At 35.6% G+C, this 19,876-nt stretch overlaps 1 protein-coding gene across 2 annotated transcripts in view; it reads right to left on the minus strand.

The window, feature by feature from the left end:
- The window catches only part of Lrriq1 (leucine-rich repeats and IQ motif containing 1), a 218,294-nt gene that overhangs the window by 41,988 nt on the left and 156,430 nt on the right, over nucleotides 1-19,876 (minus strand). For both annotated transcript variants that reach the window (NM_001447135.1, XM_087556318.1), the window contains 1 exon segment: nucleotides 4,186-4,318. In NM_001447135.1, the coding sequence (NP_001434064.1) occupies nucleotides 4,186-4,318 (133 nt within the window).

Here is a 19,876-nt window from a genome sequence, read left to right on the forward strand (position 1 = left end):
CCAAACTATTCCACAAAATTGAAACAGATGGATCACTACCGAATACCTTCTGCGAAGCCACAATTACTCTTATACCTAAACCACACAAAGACACAACAAAGAAAGAGAACTTCAGACCAATTTCCCTTATGAATATCGACGCGAAAATACTCCACAAAATTCTGGCAAACCGAATCCAAGAGCACATCAAAACAATCATCCACCATGACCAAGTAGGCTTCATCCCAGGCATGCAGGGATGGTTTAATATACGGAAAACCATCAACGTGATCCATTATATAAACAAACTGAAAGAACAGAACCACATGATCATTTCATTAGACGCTGAGAAAGCATTTGACAAAATTCAACACCCCTTCATGATAAAAGTCCTGGAAAGAATAGGAATTCAAGGCCCATACCTGAACATAGTAAAAGCCATATACAGCAAACCAGTTGCTAACATTAAAGTAAATGGAGAGAAACTTGAAGCAATCCCACTAAAATCAGGGACTAGACAAGGCTGCCCACTCTCTCCCTACTTATTCAATATAGTTCTTGAAGTTCTAGCCAGAGCAATCAGACAACAAAAGGAGGTCAAGGGGATACAGATCGGAAAAGAAGAAGTCAAAATATCACTATTTGCAGATGATATGATAGTATATTTAAGTGATCCCAAAAGCTCCACCAGAGAACTACTAAAGCTGATAAACAACTTCAGCAAAGTGGCTGGGTATAAAATTAACTCAAATAAATCAGTTGCCTTCCTCTATACAAAAGAGAAACAAGCCGAGAAAGAAATTAGGGAAACGACACCCTTCATAATAGACCCAAATAATATAAAGTACCTCGGTGTGACTTTAACCAAGCAAGTAAAAGATCTGTACAATAAGAACTTCAAGACACTGAGGAAAGAAATTGAAGAAGACCTCAGAAGATGGAAAGATCTCTCATGCTCATGGATTGGCAGGATTAATATAGTAAAAATGGCCATTTTACCAAAAGCAATCTACAGATTCAATGCAATCCCCATCAAAATACCAATCCAATTCTTCAAAGAGTTAGACAGAACAATTTGCAAATTCATCTGGAATAACAAAAAACCCAGGATATCTAAAGCTATCCTCAAAAATAAAAGGACTTCAGGGGGAATCACTATCCCTGAACTCAAGCAGTATTACAGAGCAATAGTGATAAAAACTGCATGGTATTGGTACAGAGACAGACAGATAGACCAATGGAATAGAATTGAAGACCCAGAAATGAACCCAGACACCTATGGTCACTTGATTTTTGACAAAGGAGCCAAAACCATCCAATGGAAAAAAGATAGCATTTTCAGCAAATGGTGCTGGTTCAACTGGAGGTCAACATGTAGAAGAATGCAGATTGATCCATGCTTATCACCCTATACAAAGCTTAAGTCCAAGTGGATCAAGGACGTCCACATCAAACCAGACACACTCAAACTAATAGAAGAAAAACTAGGGAAGCATCTGGAACACATGGGCACTGGAAAAAATTTCCTGAACAAAACACCAATGGCTTATGCTCTAAGATCAAGAATCGACAAATGGGATCTCATAAAACTGCAAAGCTTCTGTAAGGCAAAGGACACTGTGGTTAGGACAAAACGGCAACCAACAGATTGGGAAAAGATCTTTACCAATCCTACAACAGATAGAGGCCTTATATCCAAAATATACAAAGAACTCAAGAAGTTAGACCACAGGGAAACAAATAACCCTATTAAAAAATGGGGTTCAGAGCTAAACAAAGAATTCACAGCTGAGGAATGCCGAATGGCTGAGAAACACCAAAGAAATGTTCAACATCTTTAGTCATAAGGGAAATGCAAATCAAAACAACCCTGAGATTTCACCTCTCACCAGTGAGAATGGCTAAGATCAAAAACTCAGGGGACAACAGATGCTGGCGAGGATGTGGAGAAAGAGGAACACTCCTCCATTGTTGGTGGGATTGCATACTGGGAAAACCATTCTGGAAATCAGTCTGGAGGATCCTCAGAAAATTGGACATTGAACTGCCTGAGGATCCAGCTATACCTCTCTTGGGCATATACCCAAAAGATGCCCCAACATATAAAAAAGACACGTGCTCCACTATGTTCATTGCAGCCTTATTTATAATAGCCAGAAGCTGGAAAGAACACAGATGCCCTTCAACAGAGGAATGGATATAGAAAATGTGGTACATCTACACAATGGAATATTACTCAGCTATCAAAAACAACGACTTTATGAAATTCGTAGGCAAATGTTTGGAACTGGAAAATATCATCCTGAGTGAGCTAACCCAATCACAGAAAGACATACATGGTATGCACTCATTGATAAGTGGCTATTAGCCCAAATGCTTGAATCACCCTCGATGCCTAGAACAAATGAAACTCAAGACGGATGATCAAAATGTGAATGCTTCACTCCTTCTTTAAAAGGGGAACAAGAATACCCTTGGCAGGGAAGAGAGAGGCAAAGATTAAAACAGAGACTGAAGGAACACCCATTCAGAGCCTGCCCCACATGTGGCCCATACATATACAGCCACCCAATTAGACAAGATGGATGAAGCAAAGAAGTGCTGACCGACACTTGAAATGTATATAAGAAATACTCAAGTTAATAAAAAAAAGGAAGAAAAAAATGTAAATTTTAAAGAAAAAAAAAGAAAAAAAAAACCTCAGGTGACAGTTGATGCTGGCAATAATGTGGAGAAATAGGAACAATCCTCCATCGTTGGTGGGATTGAAAGCTTGTACAACCACTCTGGAAATCAGTTTGGCAGTTTCTCAGAAAATTGAACATAGTACTACCTGAGGACCCAGCTATACTACTCCTGGGCATATACCCAAAAGATGCCCCAACATATAATAAGCACACATACTCTACTATGTTCATAGCAGCCCTGATGTCCTTCAACAAATGAATGGATACAGAAAGTGTGGTACATTTACACAATGGAGTACTTACTACTCAGCTACTAAAAACAAATGATTACATGAATTTCATAGGCAAATGGATGGAACTAGAAAATATCCTGAGTGAGGTAAACCAGTCTCTCTCTCTCTGTCTCTCTCTCTCTGTCTCTCTCTCTGTCTCTGTCTCTCTCTCTGTCTCTGTGTCTCTCTGTGTCTCTCTGTCTCTCTCTCTCTCTCTGTGTATGTGTGTGAGAGAGAGAGCGAGAAAGAGAGAGTGAGAGAGAGAGAGAGAGAGAGAGAGAGAGAGGAGAGATAGGAAAGGAGGGCTTTTCCATTTTAAAAGTGAGCTTTCAATATATTACAAAGCAATTTTTTTCTGCCAACTGGCTTCTTTTCTAAATTTTTTATTAGATATATTTCTATATTCATATTTCAAATGTTATTCCCCTTCCCAGTTTCCTGTCCATAAGCCCCCGTTCCCTCAAGAAGTTTTTATATAATAAATAGAAAATAGAGATTCTGAGCAATTGTTTGTTTCTACTAAAGAATTTATTTTCAAGCAAGTAGTAATATTAAATGTGCAAACAAGTAAAATTCACCCTCAAAAATATTGGTTATGTTTTCTACTCTATCACATCTACATCAGTACCTTGACTTGTGAACAGTCTCTCATGTCAAGTTAATATATGTAAGTCATAGATCCTGTCGTATTTGTTATAATTTTAAGGATGCTATTACTATAAATTCAGTCAACCTGGTTATTTACATGACACAAATTTAAGTTTGCATTAATTGGAAAACTTTAAAATAAAATGTGAAATACTCATAATTTTTCTTTGTTTACAATGGACACATCAAATAAAAATGTTTCCATTTTCATTATGCTTTCTTATGAAAGTTTAAGTCACATACATCATCATAAATTCTCATCTAGAATTTCAGCTGTCAATGTACAGAATATTTTTAAAAAAGTTTATGTATTGACACATCAAAAGTTATTGGATACTACATTTTTCTTTATGAACTAGAAGAGACTGACTGGTTCATGTGTTGGTTTTAAGCATTACAGAATAGATTTTTTTTTCTAAACATTTTATGGTGAAGACTCTAAAGAACAATTAAATCTACTCTGTAGGAAAGCCTTTTGGCAATGTGATGCATTGGCTTTTGGCTATGAAGTTGTGCTTGTGTTAGCACAATTAACCAAGGTTTCACTTTTCAAGATATGTTTACAATACAGAAATCTAATTTAAAGGAAATGACCTCACCATTTCACGTTTCTGGAACTAGTTGCTTCAGGAAAGCCAACTTGTGTATGCAGCCACTGGTAGGTATACTCCTTACTCCTTTCTAACTTTTCCTTTGCAGCAGTTGCCTTGGAGGCTGCTTCTTCCTCCTCATCTTGGGAAGAAATGTGCACCTTTGTTATTCAATGAATTAACATTGGGGGTCACATAATCCCAAGAATTTCATCATAATAAAAGAGGGATTGATTGAGGCATGCTGAGGAAATAATGTCCATCATTAAACTGAGGCTTCTTTCCTGTGTGAGTTTCATCACATCTATATTGAAGAATAAAAGAAAATTTTAATGCAGCTACCACAGGTTAAATTAAAATTCAGTTAGAAAACTTGGGGTTGTTTTGGGGAGACAGTAGACTTTTACGCTTATTAACAGTCTTATTTTTGAGCTTATTTTAAGATCAAATTGTCATAACATCTTCATATACAATGGAACTTATAAATTATAATAAAGGTATTCAAAACAGAATTTTAATTATACAAAACTGAGTTTTGTTAAATTAATTTTATGTTCATTTATGAAGAATGCACATACATTTTGCAAAATAAACATTTTCATCGTGGCGTTTGCATTGATGATAGAAGGAGAAACCTGATTCCCAAAGGCTGTCCTCTGATCTACACACACCACATACCGTGACAATGGTGATTCATATCCAACACATACACAAATTAAGTATATATATATTATATATATATATATACCTAACATGCAAAAAACAGTCTTTATGTTAAGTTTCAAGCATCTCTGTCTCTGTTCTCTCAGTGTGTGTGTGTGTGTGTGTGTGTGTGTGTGTGTGTGTGTGTGAAAACATGGCAAATATCCCTGCTATGTCAGTGTCACACAATTTAGAATTACACCACCAGGCAGCTGCTGTGCGGCATTGCTTAAAGAGAACCATGGGCGTTCTCTTTTACTCTGCCTCTTTTATGGACCCCTCATAACTGCTAAGGGTTTGCCACTTTTGTAAGCTTGACAGATGCCTGCATCTAATATCAATTCATAGTAACTAAACTCACAAGAATATAAAACTGCCAGATCTGCTGGCTGAAAATGCCACCTTTTCCAGGGGCAGATGTAATCACAACATTTAGAAGAGTTAACACAACATTGCAAGGTCAAGGTGCCTATGGGCTCATGACCAATGTCCCACAAGCCAGGGCAACAGACTGTTCACTAAAAACTAAAAAAATCAAATAAGTAAAAGAAAGAGAAAATATCAAGTCTTTAATTCAAGACATTATTTTACTTACAGTTTGACCTACAAATCAGAATATTTGTAAGTTCTTTGGAAAAGGAAACATATCTTAAAGATCATAGCAAAAGCCTACATTACACTGTGTACACACAATTATGACATGCATAATGCTGAATATGATGTGAATGAACACTGTACATCTGTCTTTCCTGTATAGGTCAGTGAAAGGACGCTGGTTTTCAAAGTAAGATGTGAGAGCCAACATTTAGGAAAACCTAAAAGAAGTTTAAAGTTCTTCTTTCTTCTGATGCTTCCACCTGACTCTCAAGGCAACCTTTTCTTGGTTGTTACAACTCAATGAAGACTTCCTTCATATGTCTGGGATGGCCAGTGAACTCATGGGGAGAAATATTTCATAAATAGCAATGTGGGTACGCAGAAAATATTTATCAGATGCCAGAAAAGGAAGTTGTTATAGTTACTCTATAAAGTTAAGTCTTTCCTCTGCAGATCCGGGATTGTGATCTACCTTTCTTGCTTGGCGACACCAGGTACAGTTCATCCATGATGCAAGTAGCAAGACCTAAGTGAGTCTGATGCTTAGTTGATCCAAGACTTATACCTTAATCCTTAATGTGTAGAAAACAAGTTATAATATGTGTATCTGGCTTAAAAATGTCTCTGATCTTTATTCTCCACAAATACAGTTCACTGAAACCTTGCTTCATGTTGCCATATTAAATACTTTAAAGGTTGTTGATGATTGAACAATATTGTCTAATTATGGCCTTACTGTATTTTTTTATTGGATATTTTTAATTTACATTTCCCAGTTTCCTGTCCATAAGCCCCCTATCCCATCCCCCTCCCATTCTTCTATAAGAGTGTTCCCCCTACCCAACCACACTCCCTTCCAGCATTCCTACTAGACATTCCCCTACACTGGGGGTCCAGCCTTGGTAGGACCAAGGGCTTCTCCTCCCATTGGTGCCCAACAAGGCCATAATCTACTACATATGCAGCTGGAGCCATGGATCCCTACATGTGTACTCTTTGGGTAGTGGTTTAGTCCCTAGGAGCTCTGGTTGGTTGGCATTGTTGTTCTTATGGAGTTGCAGACCCCTTCAGCTCCTTCAATCCTTTCTCTAACTCTTCCATTGGTAACCCCATTCTCGGTTCAATAGTTTGCTGCAAGCATTTGCCTCCGTATTTGTCTTGCTCTGGCAGAGCCTCTCAGGAGACAGCTATATCAGACTCCTGTCAGCATGCACTTCTTGGCTTCAACAATATTGTCTAGTTTTGGTGGATATATATATATATATATATATATATATATATATATAGGCTGGATCCCCAGGTGGGGCAGGATATGAATGGCCATTACTTCAGTCTCTGCTCCAAATGTTGTCTCCATATCTCCTCCTAGGAATATTTTTGTTCCCCCTTTAAAGAAGCATCTTCACTTTGGTCATTCTTCTTACAGTATTTCTTTACTGCCAAGTAAACGACATTAGCACACGACATTAGACATTATTCACTAATTTTATATTATATATGGTGTAAAATGTTTTCATTCTTTCAGATTAGAAACTATCTGAGTATAGGCATCTTCATTTATGATGCTGACTAAGCATAAATTCTTCCTCTGTCATTAGTGGCAAAAATATTTTTCTGGTTCATTGTTGATTTCAGTTTTTACTCTTTCTTCAAAAAGGCTATCATTCTAGGCATGCAAATTTGTGTAAAACTAAATGTCTTCAAAACTATTCGTCATTTTCCTCTTAGGATTTGTTTCTTGCATGTCTGAAGTAAAAAAACTGCATGAAGTCTAGGACTCTGGGAAGAAATGCTATACATTTTCAGTGATTTGTCTTCTACAACAAAACCCTTTCATTTATTCTTTGTCTTTATTTTGTCACATTCTATTCTTTTGTAATTTATTATAATCTTACTTTGCTAAATTGAAATTGGACTTTCCAAGATTTAAGGGCTGGACATTTAGGTAAGTGGAGGAGAGCTTCGCTAGTATGCATAGAGTCCGAGCTTCAGTTCCTAGTATAGCAAAGCAAGAAGTAATTTGTAAATGCTATATCCTACAGCTAAGATGGGTGTGGTTGCTTACTCTTATGCTCCCATCATTTTACAGATTGAGGTAATAGGATTGGTGTGAATTTAAAGCTAGCCAGTGTGAAGTGACTCAACCAATTCCAAACAAATATAAGGCTGTAAATTTTATCTTAAAAACACATTTCACTTATTCTCATCATTGACTTCTCTGTTAAATGAAAATGCACAGACTAGTTCACTTCTTTCATATATTTTGATTGCTACCTTTTGGCTCTTTCATAGATTACTTTTTAGATGTGGTTTGTTGGGGTCTATATGGTTAGATGAATGCCTTACTATATGCCTCATACTGTGCTAGCTTCTGATGATGACAGAATAGACACAGTTATCTCTCATAGGGCTTATAAATTGGACAGCTTCAAATAGATAACTTCCACCTTACTCCTTAAATATTTCATATTGTCAGCTGAACTTCAGATGCATTACTTGTAATCATCATCCTCAGCATCATCATCATCACCACCACCACCATCATCATTAAGCCAAATTTGCTCTTGAACTTCCCAGTTAGGTAAACCAGACATTTGCAATGATCCCTGGATACTGCATCTTTTCACTAATAACACATAAACTATAATGAGTTTACCTTAATAATATACCTTTACTATTGTCTCTATTTTCCAAGTTCGACCATTTTGAAAGAAATTGAGCAAGCTTTCTTTCTTCCCCATTACCTTGCATGTGAAAACCATTCTTCCCAGCAAGTCACCCCCCACCCCCCACGCCACTTTCAGGTATTTTACTGCAAGCGACTCACTGAATTGGAGTAGGGCTGCTAGCAAGAGCACAGATGGGTTATTTACTACAGCAGAGTCTCCTTTTCTGTAGCAACATCACTGAAGACATTGACACCTCTTGCCAACAACCACTAACTGCCACTAGACGCTTAGTTAGGGGTGGGAACCCTATAATGTTTCCCTGATAAAATGTTGTAGACCTAACTTAGTACAGGCCTTGTGTAGGCCCTGCCCTTCTCAGCCTTCCTTCCCATATCCTCTGACTGTGCCTCTCTCTCTACTGGGTGCTTGTGGATCAGGTTGTAACTCCCAGGTACTATGCAAATGTCATGCTTGCTCATGGTATGTTTCTCACCATGATGATCAGGGACTCTAACCCTCTGCAACCATGAACTCCAATAAATACCTTTTTGATATGTTGTATTGGTTATGGTGAATATACTTGGCATAGGTAGTGGCACTATTAGGAGGTATGGTCTTGTTAGAATAGGTGTGGCCTTCTTGGAGAAAGTGTGTCACAGTGGGGGTGGACGTTGAGACCCTCCTTCTAGCTACATGGGAGCCAGTGTTCTCTTCTTTGCCTTCAGATCAAGATTTAGACCTGTCGGCTCCTTCTCTGTGCCTTGTCTGTCTGGACACTGGCATAATCCTACCTTGATAATAATGGATTGAACCTCAGAACCAATAATCCAGACCCAATTAAGTGCTGTCCTTTATAAGAGTTGCCTTGGTTGTGGTGTTTCTTCACAGCAATGAAACCCTAAGACAGTGTCTCTTCATTGAAATAGAAAAGTAGCAATGACTTCAAGACATCACTGTCATTACCCCTCATAAATCTTGTTTCCTTTAGATTTTCTTTCATTACATTTGTCTTTTTTTTCTCTTCTTTTGTAACCCCACAAGAGCATCACATTTGAGGGTTAATTTTTGCCAGTCCATTTGATCTCAGATGATATTCTTCCTTAGAAGATCTTCTCAGCACTAGCTCACTGATGTTCTTTTGTTTCTGGCTATATAGTATAATGCTCCTACTGGTCCTTCAAGATCTTAGTTATACTGTCCTTGTAAGGTGACTTCAGTTAAGTCCTTGAATCACTGTTTATATCTCCTCATTAGATAAAAGGCTTCTGTATGGTTTGAATCTGTAGTACCCTCAATGGCTCATGTATTACCCAATGCAACATCCTTGAGATTGCAGTGAGGTAGTACTGGGTCTCAAATTATACCAATGTGTAAATCCACGGGTAGTACAATGACTAAATGGGCATTGGAGGCAGTAGAAACTGTGAGAGGTGGGGTGAGCTGGGAAGCCTTTGAAGGGTATATTTTGTCTGTCTGTCTCTCTCTCTCTCTCTCTCTCTCTCTCTCTCTCTCTCTCTCTCTCTCTCTCTCTCTCTCCTGCAAGTGAGCAGCTTTGCTTTTGCATATCCTCCCCACTATGATGCTCTGCATTCCCTTAGATATGAAACAACAGACTCCATAAACTGCAAGCTCTGATATTGTAAGCCAAATAAATCTTTCCTTCCTTTAGCTAAATTGCTTGTCAAAGCTAACACATCACTTATAAATAATCCATTATATATCTTCAAATCCAAAACTGAAAATCTTGTTTTTCACCTGCCTTTGGATAATACTCAAAGTGCTTTTTAAATAGTATAGACAAGTCTTACCTTAGATCTTGTGAGGTAACTTTTAAATTCTTACCATAATCCACCAGACACACTACAATTCGTCAGATTCTCATGCCTGCATGCTTTTTCTTCACTGATGGCATTTCTACTTCAAGTCTTCAATTATACTTATAAAAACTATACCTCAGAGTAAACTATCTGAGTTCAACCATGTACTTTATATTTAAATTAGGTTGGGTATTGGTGTGGTTTGAATACTTGGTTGTCATTTGGCTGTGCAGTTTTGGGAGACTGTGAAGTATTTGGGATATGGTCAGGTAGATTTAAGCCATTATGAATGGGCCTTTGAAGGTACAGCCAACTTGTTTTGATGTCTAGCTTTCTGCATGACACAAGAAGACCTCTTGTCCTACTTTGGATCTTACCATCGTGCTATAACGTGAACCAAAAATGTGGGAAGGAAAGGATTTATTTGGCTTATGCAGCCTGATCCTTGTCCATTATTGAGGGAAGCCTAGGGTGGAATTCAACCAAAACCGAACTCTGGAGAGAGAAAATGAATCAGAGACCATAAAGGAATGCTGATTATCAGATTCTTTCTAGTTTCTCATTCATATTATTTTTTATGCAACTTAGGATCATATGCTCGAATGTGATTCAAATGGCTAGGGCATTTGCTCATCAAGCACTCGCCAGGAAAACTCGCACAGACTTGCTCGCCAGCAAATATGATAGAGGCACTGTCACAGTTGAGGCTCTTTACTTCTTTTCACTCTAACTCGCATGAAGTTGACCAAAACACTAGCACGATTTCCATGTTGCCAGCTTCACACCTAAACCTGTCACTGTTAAGCTATAATCTTTCTTTTTTAAATCTTCAATATCTCATTTTAATGTCATAATGTAACTTTAAGAGTTCTATAACCCTTAAAATTCAAATATATTAAAAGCACTTAAAAAGTGGCCAATATCTTTAAAAAAATCTTTCAACTATGGGATCCTATAAAAAATAATAAGTTACATAATCTTTTTCCAATATGGAGAACCAGGCACAGTAACAACTAGATGCAAGCCAAACAAAACCCGAACTGTGCTAATAGTTCATTGTCCAATGTCTGGAACTCAGTCCTGGTCTTCTGGGTTCTAAAGAGTTTTGGAAGCTCTAATTCTGTTTGTCTAACAGCAAAATCAACTTGCCTTTTTGGCTCATGCCTGCTTTATGCAGTGATTCACCCACTGTCCTGGCATCTCCAACTTTCTGGGGTTCTCTATTGCAAATAAGGGTACAGTTTCACCAATGATCTTTCTACAAGGACTCTAATCCTGGTACACAGTGCTACACTTCAGCTGTGATCCTTCCACGGTATAAAATCAGTACCATGTCGGGGATTACTAGGCTTGGCTGTCTCCCTTACTTCCCCACCCGGGGAACCACAGCTTCTCTGTGTTGACCTTGAGGAAATAATTCCCAAGAGGTTCTTTCTTAACCAGGGTAGATAGCTCAGTCCTACTTAACTATGATCAGTTGTCTCAGGAAACAAGTTTGACTTCAGTTTAGTGGTTGTTTCCTCCCTCCCTTCCTTCCTTCCTTCCTTCCTTCCTTCCTTCCTTCCTTCCTTCCTTCTTTCTTTCTTTCTTTCTTTCTTTCTTTCTTGTTTGTTTGCTGGAAGATTTTTATTTATGATTTTATTTATTTATTTATGAAGCATGTTTTATTTATATCAGCAATTACAACTTTTTAAAATGAAAATAGAAATAAGCCCTAATTTGGTTTCTTCCAGCACAAATGGGAACCAGTTTATGCCTTACTTAATCTTTTGCAAAAGGTCTATTAATGAACATTTAGGGGCAGTAATTAATCAGGAAGTTTACTTAAGTACAAATTTTCACTTCATGCAATACACAGACTGATAACTTTTCCAAGATTCTCATTTTTCTTTTTTCTTTTTTAGTTTTTTAAGTTGTTTCTTTTTCTTTTCTTTTATTGGATATTCTCTTTATTTACATTTCAAATGTTATCCCCCTTTTGGAGCCCACCAGTCCATCCCCCCATCCCCTGCCTCTCTGAGAGTGCTCCCCACCTGCTCTCCCTCCTCCTGCCTCTTTGCCCTGACATTCCCCTACACTGGGGCATCAACTCTTCACAGGACCAAGGGCCTCTCAAACACTGTTTGGCTCTTGTTTCTTCATCACTGCTGTTTCTTCAGCCCTAGCTGACCAGAAACCAGAGGTTGTTAATTCAAATATGTCACATGAGCAGCCCTGATAATCTTTGCTTCTGTCTGAGACTTCATAAGACAAACCCCTGTCAGTGAAACATCAGTGAGCATTATCTTCCAAGTTTCAAAGAGCTTATTAAACACTAGCACTCAATGTGCTCCAGACACAAACTCTAAAATCCTATAATCCTTCCCCAAAATGCGTGATCAGGCCAATCTCCGTGATAGCTCATTCTGTGGTACCAATTTGTCCTAGCTTGGCTTCTGTTGGCGTGATTAAACACTAACCAAAACCAGTCTGGGGAGGAATGTACTTATTTGGCTTACACATTTTAATTACTACCCATTATGGTCAAACATCAAGACAGAAACTCACACGGTGCAGAAAGCTGGAAGTAGAAATGGATCCAGAGACCATGGATGGGTGGTGTTTACTGGCTTGCTTCTCATGGCTTGCTTAGACCACTTTCCTATTTAAGCCAGGACCACTGCCTCAGAAGTGGCACCACTCAGAGTGCGCAGGACCCACCATTTATTTAAAAAAAAGGGACACAGCTATATCTAATAGCAGTATTTTCTCAATTAAGTGTGCTGTTGTTGTTGTTTTATTTCTTTCTATCTCCCAGATGATTAAGTTGACAAGAATCTGACTGACATGGCCCCACCAGTTTCTGTGGACTTCATGTGCTCCCTGCCATAAGGAACGGAAGCCAAGGACGAAGTTGAGTCCTTCTCCCTTAGTTGCTTTGGTCCTGTACTATGTCACAACAACAAGAAACATGACAAGTACATGAATATTCATTTTAGAGGAACCAAGAAGAACTCCAGGATACTTTTTCTTAAGTCATATAATAATTTCCTGGTTTTATATATTTTGCCTCTTACAATATAAGCTCTTGAAAATACTAAGGCATAGTATGATGCCTGGTATACATAATGCATTGTATGAGGCTCAGTAAATATCAGTGAAAAAAGAGCATCTGTCACAGTTGTTCTTTCTGTTCTTAAAAAGAGAGAAACTATAATGCAAAGGTCTTTAGTGTGTAGACAAGAGGGAGTATTACAGAAGAGAGCATGTGTCCAAACATGATTAACTTAGTTACTAGATTAGGAAGGATCCTTAACTCTGAATGTCAGAATTACCTCAGAATTAAAAATAAATAAATAAAGAGACAACTAAAACTGGCAAATCAAAACACAGAGCCAAAAGGATGACCTCTTCATAGTCCGCAGTGAACGTAAGCTAGAGAAGAAGAGAGCACTTTTCTGTAAGAGCTTCACCAAAGAAATGAAGTAATTTGAAAATTCATGGAAATATTATTCTTTTCTTCATAAAAGGCAATAAGAGGTGCTCATTAAATCCATATGCTTCAAATAAATCAATTTCTAAATTTTCTGCATAATATCCTATATAGAGGGAAATTAAGATTCAATTATCATTTAGGGCATGGAGAAATAAACTAAGTAGTTATATTTTAATTCACGTGGTAACTTTCCCATGACCGTTTCCTTTTTCTCTAATGGCTTTTCTCCATAATATAATTTTGAACTAGTCTTGGTTTCATGAGCAGAGATGAGTTCATCTGTTTACCAAAAGCTTTTGGAGGACATTGTTGTGGCTACAGAAAATGCTTCTTCTTGTGCTGTGAAATATTTTAAGTCATTTTGATAAATGGTTGATTTTATGTAGCTCATGCTGGAAATACTAAAAATTTCTTTATAAAGTATAAATGGTTTGGATGTGTTTACCGAAGAAATTATTACCTCATACCTCACAAATAAAGGACAACGGAAAGTAGAATTTGGCATAAATACACTGAGAGAATTTGAGTTTCATTAACATCTGTATAAATACTTGTTGATAGGCTGTTTACAGCTTCTTCCTTAACCAAGCCAGTCTGTGGCTGGAACGCAGACAGCACTGGCAAAAAACCAATAACACTTTCAGAGCCATTTGAATGTGACAGCAACATCACTATCCTTTAAAGACATATTTAAGTATACATAAACTGGCTCACTAAGAGAAAAAAATGACTTAATGAATAAAGACGAAGACTGTTGGTTAAAAGATTAAAAACTGAAACTTTGGGAGGGCAGCCAAAATTATATATATAAGGTCAAAGGCTAACAACAGCATTAGTCAATCCTGTACTCAGTTCATTCAGTTTTTATGGCCAAATAGATTTTAAAAAACAGAATGAAAGATACTTGTCAGTTTCTGACTTTGAAATAATTCTCAATACTGGGTTGTTTGGTGGATGAGGTATACAAGAAACATAAATTACTTTTCTAAAAGCCCCCAAAACCTCTAAATAAATATATATATAATTTATATATTTTATGTAAATAAGATATATTATATATTTATATATGATAGAATTATATAAAATAAAAAATAAACAATGGTAATTGTGAAGTTATATATCTTTTGGATTTTATAAGATTATTCTTTAAACAGAATTGCTTGATACAGTTGAATACTTCTGAAATAACAAAAAATTCCTTTAAGTGTTTTTTATCTAATTACAAAAAACTAGACTAATTGTACCAAAATATAGCATATTTTTAATATTGTGTTCATCAGCTGATCTATGTCATCTTGCTCATGTGTATATAATGTATTCTTAGAGACACTTCCACAGTTCCTTCCCTGACAGTCATATAAATTGAAAAAAAAAAAACTTAGGTAGTCTATATTAACAAATGTTTGTAACTGTGCCTGGGACTGGGTTAAGGTAAGGAAGATAAGAAAGGTATTTTCCTGACACAAAACTTTTAAGGAAATCCAAAGAACCAAGAAATACTTGGATAAAATATTTATATATATATATATTATTTAAATTTATATACTTCATATATATATTTATTGTGTATTTATATATTTAATAAAATATTTATCAAAATAAATAGTTTATTGTTATATTGCTTAATAAAAAATCAAAGGCAACATTTTAGGGCCAACTGTTGTGATTCAGTAACAATGCTCTGCCCAGACACCAGAAGCCTTGCGGCTAACGCCATACTGATCGTGCCTCCTCCTTGCCGTGTGATTATTTCTAAGTAACACTATCTAAAGCATCAACAGGACATCATTTTTAGAACTACGTAGCAGTCTATAGAGCTTAGATTTTCCCCTACAGTTTCATATGAATATGGCATGCACTTCAGTATTCATGAGCATAGGATTTAAGTTGGGACATATAATAAGTTAACTTTCAAACTCTTTAATTTAAGGAACATTTTGGAATAATATTTCATTTGTCTTGTACTTATAAGAAAATAATTTGTACAGAGAAAACTGGATTTTCACCTATAGATTGTATAGAGTATTGATTTATTATCTCTGCTTCTTTTTATGGTTATTGTGAATATACTAATAAAATTTATAACTATGGTACCCCTAATATATATTTTGTGACTGACATTTTTCTCTATAAAACCATGTGAGAACCCTTACATTTTATGAAAGAAAAAATATGCATTTTTAAAAATCCATTGACGATTTAGAATTTTTCCAAGTAGGGCTTCCTAGACTAACCTCTGGATTATATACATTCCCATAATATCGAAATAAAATGGAATCCATTTTGTGTAGTTTTAACATTGTCCCTCTTGGCACAGACCAGACCTTACCAATCTTGCAAGGAAAAGAATATATTTGAGTTAAAGTTTCCAGGGGGTTACTGGAGTGAAGGGAATACTTCAGAGTTAGTAATAATGGTAGGGAGAACACTTTTCTGGAAGTTAGTCCAGGAAGTCATCCTTAGAAAAATGTAAAGCTCCAACAGATATTTTTTAAAACTATATTTTCTTTCATAATATGTAAAGGTTCTCACATGTCTTTTACAGAGAAAAATCAATTTCCAAGAGATAAGAAGGGTGTATGGTCCTAATTGATTTTAAGTTATTTCAAATAATTTTTAGCAATTGCTTAGTAATAACCATGAAGGAGGTTCCATTGACATGATTCTCTCCTGTTTCACTCTTTTAATTTAATTATCCTTGGAAAATATTCCTCTGTCTAACCTAGATTCCCTCAGGGAGTGTTAATATGGCAGGTCATCCAAACTAGGGCCCACCCAAAAGAATAATCAAGAGTAATGATGTAATTAGGTTGGTTTTCAGAATAATATAGTCATATTGACCAAATAAGTAGCATTGACATTTTTGTAGTTCAATTTTTCTGGTTTTGATATAAACATATATACAGGGTTTTGCTCTTTGATAAAAAGACATCTGTAATTACACTTATTCATATGTTTTTATTAATTGGTACCTAAGCCAATGACTTAGTTTCAATAGAAGATAATAAGTGATATTATATTGATTCATTAAGTCTAGGAGCTTTAAATAAGCAATTTAAAATTTTCTTGATATAATTATAATCATAAATTATTGCATAACACTTTAATAGAAATATTTCTGTAGCACAAACATATACATTTATAATGAACTTCTATTTGTGCCTATTATAACATTTTATCATTTTTATACAATGATGTTTATGGCTTTTAATTAAATATAGTTTTTGGTCACTAAAAAATTTCATATGAAATGCTGAATAGATCGTAAAATGTTGTTTGCATTGTAAATAAAAATAAATAAATGTTTTTTATTTTATACATTGAATCAATATGGCCTGAAAAATATAAAGAGAATTTTGTTCTGCAGAAACCTTAGGAAATATTTTTATTCTTATTACTTTATTCATAAAAAGATGAATCATTATTTCATGTGCTAAGACTTTATTGTAAAGAAATGATGTTTTTCTGATAGATTTCAAATTTTTAGAAACAAGTTAAGGACTTCTGATATACTTTTATGCTATTAAAGGAAGCCCATAGATACAGAATGAACTGAACACAGAAGTCACTCTCAGCTTCAAACTATTACAGAACACACAAAAACTTAACCTAGCATGAATATGAGATCCTAAGATTTAGAAAGAATCAAGAAGTATATAAGTTAAAAATCAATAAATTGTCCATGAGATCTAATATTTGTTTAATTCAAATATTAGAACAGACTCTTCAAATCCAAAGTTTATGAAAAAATTCCCAAGTTCAACAGCTATATATTAGCTGTCTAGATTCCACTTTTGTCCTCGCCCTCCTAGGCATGTGAGCAACATAGTGTTTGATATTTATAAAAACTTATTTTAAAATTGTATTTATTTGTCTGCACCCATTCTAGTGCCCACAGAAGCCAGAAGAAGGCGTCAGATTCCCTGGAGCAAGAATTCCCGGTGCTAGTGAGCTACCTCAGATGGATCCTGGGAACTAAACTCCAGTTCTCTACAAGAGTAGCATGCCCTTTTGAATACTTAGAAATCTGCCCAGACCCCGTGTTATTTGTTTATGACCTATACATAACTAAAGGAAATCTGGAGATTTTCTTTTTTTGTTAGATATTTGTGGGAGTTACTCGGTATTTGGTAATGGTTCTACTATATTTTGCACTACTTTTAATTCAATGCACCTATCATAGTTCATCAATAGCATTGTTGTTTGACACACAGGCAATTCTGTAACTTCTAGAAGTTGTGATAGATGACAGTTTACATATATGACAAGAACTTATCTCTATAGACTTGATTCTAGTTACTTGTGCACCTGACTTTTCATTCAAATTATAAGTTCTATGTGTCAAATTTATACTTGGAAAAAAAAACTCTACAAATTGAATTGACATTGTCGTCATGCTCCTTTAAGTCTATTTGGAAAAAACACTTAATGCCCCAACTAGATAGCTTATATTAGAAATAAAAACAGTACCTGGAATGAGTTACTTCTTTAAACTATTGGTCAATGGGGTCCCATGGACTTCCAAGCATCAGAGTCCACAAGAATGCTCTTGATTACTCTCCAGAATTTGATAATAAGATCCTTTCACAAAGGACATTGTATGATTGAGAACATAGAATAGAGAAACCAAGCTTGTGTTCACTGGAAGCTTCATCCCTACTGACTAGCTTTCATCTTATTGGAAGGTGTTATATCCACTCCCTGAAGAAAAAAATTGATCATGAACCACACTAAGCTGTGACCCTGTAAGACCCAGTTATGACTAACCTGGCAAGATATCACCATTGTTTACATAGTGGTACAAATGCTATGGGAGTAACCAACCACATTCTGATTGGTTCTAGGATCCACTTCATGAAGGGAAACCTTATATTGGGTTAAAGGGAAAAGAATTTGTGTCTAGATGGATTACAGGCCCAAGGTGGTGGTGTGTCTCAGTACTACTACTATGCTTAGTAGACAGAGTATTAAAACAACTTTTAATGACCTGTCAGTATAAGATAGATTAGAGCATCTCATACTTCTTATCAGAGAAGCTTCATGAATTAGATGGCTGTTAACACAGAGACTTTCAACTAGTCAACATAGAAAGATTGATAATGGAATTCTTTGTACTAGACTGGACATATATATTGTACTGCTTCTCTTAATGTTCAGAGAAGTCTTAAGAAAAGAGGAATAAATTTAGTAGGACAGTTGGACATAAGAACACACAGTGATGGCAATGTACAAAAACTTGTATGAACTACAAACAGATAAAATCCCAGCCCAGAGGAAGTAAGGCAGGAATAAAATTCCAACTCCAATTGAGGGTCTGTTGCCATTTAATGGCTTCTGAAAGAAGGAAATAAGTTTTCTTTAATGGTTTGGCCCCTCTGTGACAACACGATATGCCTGGTAGTTGGGCAAAACAGACTGGGCTTGATGAGAACTGGGGAGAAGTGATAGGATGAGTTTTCTCACTTTGTCATGGTTATGTGTATTTCAATAGTTTATGGATTTTTACTCCATGAGCTAAGCTTTGGCTCTGCTTGTCCACTACAAAAATTACTGTCACTTGGAATTTAATTGATTTGTATAAGCCATTAACTTAAGAAGACTTAATATTTTATGACCAAAAACATAATATATATAAGGTTTTCCTAAAATTTTCAAAATTTTAATATTTCCCATATTTCTTAATTATCACATTTTGTTTAATGATATATTATTTAAAAATATAATATTTTGAGATTATTTATTCACTTATATTTATTATATATTTATATTTATTATATATTTATTTATGATTAGTCATTTAAAGTTATACTATTGCATTCCTTTACCCACAGCATTGAGAGGACAGAGTCATTATGTGTATTCAAGGTGAGCCTTGGCTACACAGTGAGTTCCTGTTCAGTCAGGGTTATGTAATAAGACACTAACTAAAAAAAAATTGAAATACTTTTAGCTTATTCATATGGTTAACTTTTAAATTTGGGCTCGCTTTGGTAAGATTTCTCTAAGTTGTTTGTTTTCATTTCTTCCTTTTTTTTTCAAATACACTGACATGAAGTCATTACAATATCTGTTATTCCACAAAGCTGTTTCTCTGTGATTTTCTCATGAAGGACACTTGCCAATTTACTAGTGTTTTTAAACTAATTATACTTTATTGGTGCATAATGGTATATTTTTCCTCTACTTTATATTAACCACTGATCTGAGGAAACATAAAGCTTTATTATTTTATAATTCCTTTTCTAATAGATAGTTATGATTTTTTCTACATGTAATTCTAACAATTTTTAAATCTATAGCCAAACGAGCATCGTTTGCATTAGTTTAGTGCTATTTACTTATACTTAATAGCATTACATTTGGAAAATTCACTACACAAGAGGTTCATCCTTAACAATTTTTAATCCTTATTTAAAGCCAGGAGGATTTCAGGTTTGGGA

This window comes from Rattus norvegicus, chromosome 7 (assembly GCF_021556685.1).
Source record: "Rattus norvegicus strain SHRSP/BbbUtx chromosome 7, alternate assembly SHRSP_T2T, whole genome shotgun sequence".
NCBI classification, from domain to species: Eukaryota; Metazoa; Chordata; class Mammalia; order Rodentia; family Muridae; genus Rattus; species Rattus norvegicus.